Source organism: Rhinopithecus bieti, unplaced genomic scaffold, assembly GCF_001698545.2.
Source record: "Rhinopithecus bieti isolate Rb0 unplaced genomic scaffold, ASM169854v2 scaffold_12409, whole genome shotgun sequence".
Taxonomy (NCBI): domain Eukaryota; kingdom Metazoa; phylum Chordata; class Mammalia; order Primates; family Cercopithecidae; genus Rhinopithecus; species Rhinopithecus bieti.
The window spans coordinates 180576-185064 of NW_016807057.1; the positions used below are offsets into that span (position 1 = coordinate 180576).

Below are 4489 nucleotides of genomic sequence, written 5' to 3' on the forward strand. Positions count from 1 at the left end.
TACTAATGACTATACATTAAACAACTTTCTGTATTTTCATTTCATCCCAAGTATTGTTTATATCAATTTTAATTTACCAATCATTTTCAAACAAAACTGTAATTTCTGACATTTTAAATTTGCCTTCAAAGTCACAAACTTTTAAAGATAAAATAGATATACTCAAAAAATCCAACCTAACTCATATTTATTGAGACACGTGAAATGGCATTTTCCAGGGTAATCATTCTTTCCCCTCCCAGTATGTCAATAACAAACCGGGTTTTTTGTGGTAGAAATTCCATTTATTCTCTTCTCATTTTCTCTTTTGAGCTGAATTCTATTGTAGAGTCTTCCCTTTCAATCTTTAAAAAGTGACCCTGTACCTTTAATAGCGGAGACCTGGTGAGAGGTTTCTTTCCAAACTTGTTCCCTGGCTTCCAACTGACGAAACCAGCTGTAATTTGAGAGCAGAGAGATCCTCAGGATATCTTTAGCCAAAGGAAAAGCTCCGCATTCCCACCCAGTCCAGAAATTGAAATACTATCAGGGGGCAAGAGCCTTTCTCTCCAGCTACACACTCCATCTCCCGGGAGCAAGGGGAAACTCCGAGAGGAGCGCTACAGAGCCAGCATCTTGCCAGCGCCCCGGAGGAGGGGTTCCTCGCTACGCCTGTGCGGGAGGAGTTCCAGTCACCGAGCGAGGGGCGCAAGGGTGGGTGCATCCTGCGCTGTGGCGGCCGCGCTTCCCAGACGCTGGTGTGCAGAGCCACATGAAGCCTGCTGGGGACTGGGGGCCAGGGAGCAGCAAGCCGGCTGGGACTGAGGCGGACGCTGTCTCAGGGAGACGCTGACTCGCAAAGACACTCCCTTCCTTGTGCCTGGGTGAAAAGTCTCCTCCTGGGGTCTCTGGCCATCCTGAATATCCAGAATGGTGTTTCTGAAGTTCCTCTGCATGAGTTTCTTCTGCCATCTGTGTCAAGGCTATTTCGATGGCCCCCTCTACCCAGAGATGTCCAATGGGACTTTGCACCACTACTTCGTGCCCGATGGGGACTATGAGGAGAACGATGACCCCGAGAAGTGCCAGCTGCTCTTCAGGGTGAGTGACCACAGGCGCTGCTCCCAGGGGGAGGGGAGCCAGGCCGGCAACCTGCTGAGCCTCACCCTGCGGGAGGAGTTCACCGTGCTGGGCCGCCAGGTGGAGGATGCTGGGCGCGTGCTGGAGGGCATCAGCAAAAGCATCTCCTACGACCTAGACGGGGAAGAGAGCTATGGCAAGTACCTGCGGCGGGAGTCCCACCAGATCGGGGATGCCTACTCCAACTCGGACAAATCCCTCACTGAGCTGGAGAGCAAGTTCAAGCAGGGCCAGGAACAGGACAGCCGGCAGGAGAGCAGGCTCAACGAGGACTTTCTGGGAATGCTGGTCCACACCAGGTCCCTGCTGAAGGAGACACTGGACATCTCTGTGGGGCTCAGGGACAAATACGAGCTGCTGGCTCTCACCATTAGGAGCCATGGGACCCGACTGGGCCGGCTGAAAAATGATTATCTTAAAGTATAGGTGGAAGGGTACAAATGCTGGAGAGAGGGAATCAAATCAGCCCCGCTTTGGAGGGTGGGGGACAGAAGATGGGGCTACATTTCCCCCATACCTACTATTTTTTTATATCTAGATTTGCACTTTGAGAACAAATCTGAGGTCATCTTTAAAAAGAGAAAAATTGGAGACGAGTGATTTTGTTTTAGTTTTGTTTCTGTACATTATTTATGTGATTGTTACGGAATTGTCACCTGGAAAGAACAATTTTAAGCAATGTCATTTCTAGATGGCTTTCTAATTCTGCAGAGATACCTGTTTCAGCCACATCTAAAAGAGCACAGTTGTATGTGGTGGGGAATTAAACTTCCCCATCCTGCAGATTATGTGGAAATACCCAAACATAATAGTGCGTAGCTCCTTTTAGCCTCTAGCCTTCACTCCTGGGCTCCAAAAGCTATCTGAGTTGATTGTTTTTCAAATGAAGTTCAAGGTGCTGCTTTGCATGCCTGCCAACCCGTGGAAGCTGTTTGTTACTTCTTTTCTCTCTTATTTATTAACCATGGTTTGAGAGTTGTTTTTGTTTTTTTGTAACAGTATTGCCACAAAACTATAGGCAAATCGCGTTTGCAGGGAGATTTCTGGTGCCTCTGTGGGTGTGTGTAAGTTAAAGTGGTCACATTTAAGAAGGCCAAGCTTTGTAGTGGTTGCACAGTCACACTGATATGCTGATGTGCTCTTTCTCATTGTATGTCTACGCTTTGTCATCAACGCTATAGTAAATTACAAAGAAGTAGTCAGATTGTTTGAACATACCCCAAATGCCTATGATTTAGGTTACCAATGTATTCTTTCTCATTTGGGGTTTTGCTTCTGTTTGTTTATTGGAAACTTGTACTTCAAGTAGGGGGAATTCTAATTCTAATAACTCCTTAGCTAAGTTTTATTATTCAGGCAATAAACATGTTTTCATATAATACTGGCTTACTTTGTAATTTACATCTGTAACTTCCATATTTCAAAAAGGGGCCAATGCAAAAGGAGAGAGATTTAAGCCAGTAAACTGGATTTAAGCCAGTTTACTTAGAGTATATTTATATGATAAATATGAATAAATAAATAGGAAGGGGAATAGCTACATATTTGGCAATTCTCTCCATAGTCACCCTAACATCCTCACAAGAAAACAAAAGTCTAGCCATTGCCAGAATTTTAAATTTGACCCCTATAGGTCTGCTTAAAGACTCAAATTTTCTGCAGTTTTTCTCATAAACTCAATTGGAAAAGTTTCTGACAAGGCTCATACCCTATACCCTTATGCAGAGCAAGCATTCTATCCTAAGTTATAAACTACAATGATGTTTAATTTTGAAGCCAGGTCTACATTATTTAATTAATGGCTTTAAAAGGTGGAGATGCACTTTATTTAGTATCTTTCCCTAGCCAATTCTTACTCTCACCTTAAATATGCTTTCTTGTTGCATATATGCACAGATGCACACACACACACACACACACGAAAATAAATAATGTTCATATTCTTCTATTCAACAGACACTTATTTTCTCCTCTCCCTTGAATAAGAAAACAAGTTTTCCATTCCTATGAACTGTCTAATATCTTTCTATTACAGTAGGGGAAACTGAGGCTGGGAAAGGCTAAGTGACTTATCTTCTGTCAGTTATAACAGCCCCTAGTCTCTTAAATTTAAGTACAGGGCTTGCCTGAACTAATTTTTTTAAGGATACTGAGAAATGAGAGAGAGTGGTCGAATGCCTGAAATTTTGCTTAACTTATTGTACTTAAAATAACTTATAACTTCTTTTGTTACTCAGGGCCCCATTTTGTTGCTTTTAGACCTGTGTGTAGAAAGAAGATTAATGATCACTTAAAATAGTTTCCTTCTTTATTCTAAAAAAATGAGGAAAAAATAACAGTGGCAAATAAAATCATATTTGGTACTAAAATGTTTGTAGTTTGAAGTCACAATCATTAATGCCTCAAAACATTTATATCACTCACTTCACAGTAATTATTTGGTAATTCAGACTTACCAAATGTCATCTCGTTGATTTTCCTAGCTGTAATGGGAGGATATTGGACATGTGACAGTGATGGAAAACTGTTTTCCCTGTGCATGCTAATTTCAATCTATTGGTAATGCTTCCATACAATGTTATGTTAAGAAAGATTCAAAAGACACAGAAGTGAAGAGTGTCATCCCTAAATAGAGATATCTTCCATGGGTGCAAGAAGGGGAATGGTAACACATCTGCTATAAATTTGAAAACCCTTAAATAGATTATGTATGAGGTTCTTTCCAGTGCTAACATTCTATGATTCCTACAAAACCAGAATGAAATTACCTGGCATCCAATCACTCCACTCAAGCCTAGATGTACAGCCAGTAATCCCACAGAGTCTTATGTAAATGGCCTCAGAGGGCAAATGGGAATTTCTAGGTGGGGAGAGGAAACAACTCTGAACTGCCAGCCCAGAGAATAACATCACAAGGCTGTTCCAAACCTTCTCAGGGTGAGGAGCCAGACCTACTCAAATCTTTCCTCCCTACTTCCTCATGATTCTTATTAGACCTTGTTATTCATGCAGTGACAAATTCTCTTTTCAAGCAGTGGTTCTTTTTATTTCTTAGACTATGGACTATTTTGAGAATCGAAAGAAAACTACACACTCTCTTCTCTGCAAAATCTACTTGCAAACGAATCTATACAAGTTAGGATATTAATTATTTTTGTATTTGTTGACCACTTAATTTGTGCCAGGCACTGAGCTGGGTTGTTGGTCATTCTGGGATGTTACAAAGCCTTGGGGCTTCATCTGTAAAGTAAGAAATTTAAAAAGCCTCTTAGAGTTTTATTTGGAACAGGAGGCAATTATTATTATTGTTGTTGCTGTTGTTGTTGTTAAGTATAGTAACAATTAAAAAACAGCTAACTTTTCTGAAAAC

The 4489-nt window shown here is 41.5% G+C and overlaps 1 protein-coding gene across 1 annotated transcript; it reads left to right on the forward strand.

Moving 5' to 3' along the window:
- Positions 1-300: 300 nt before the first annotated feature.
- On the forward strand, positions 301-3488 carry FIBIN (fin bud initiation factor homolog). Its single transcript, XM_017879824.1, has one exon. The coding sequence runs from the start codon at positions 910-912 to the stop codon at positions 1543-1545; it is 636 nt and encodes a 211-aa protein (XP_017735313.1). The 5' UTR covers positions 301-909; the 3' UTR covers positions 1546-3488.
- Positions 3489-4489: the final 1001 nt, after the last annotated feature.

Excerpts from the sequence above, each read along its gene's own strand:
- FIBIN (XM_017879824.1), top strand. The coding sequence starts at position 910 with ATGGTGTTTCTGAAGTTCCTCTGCATGAGTTTCTTCTGCCATCTGTGT.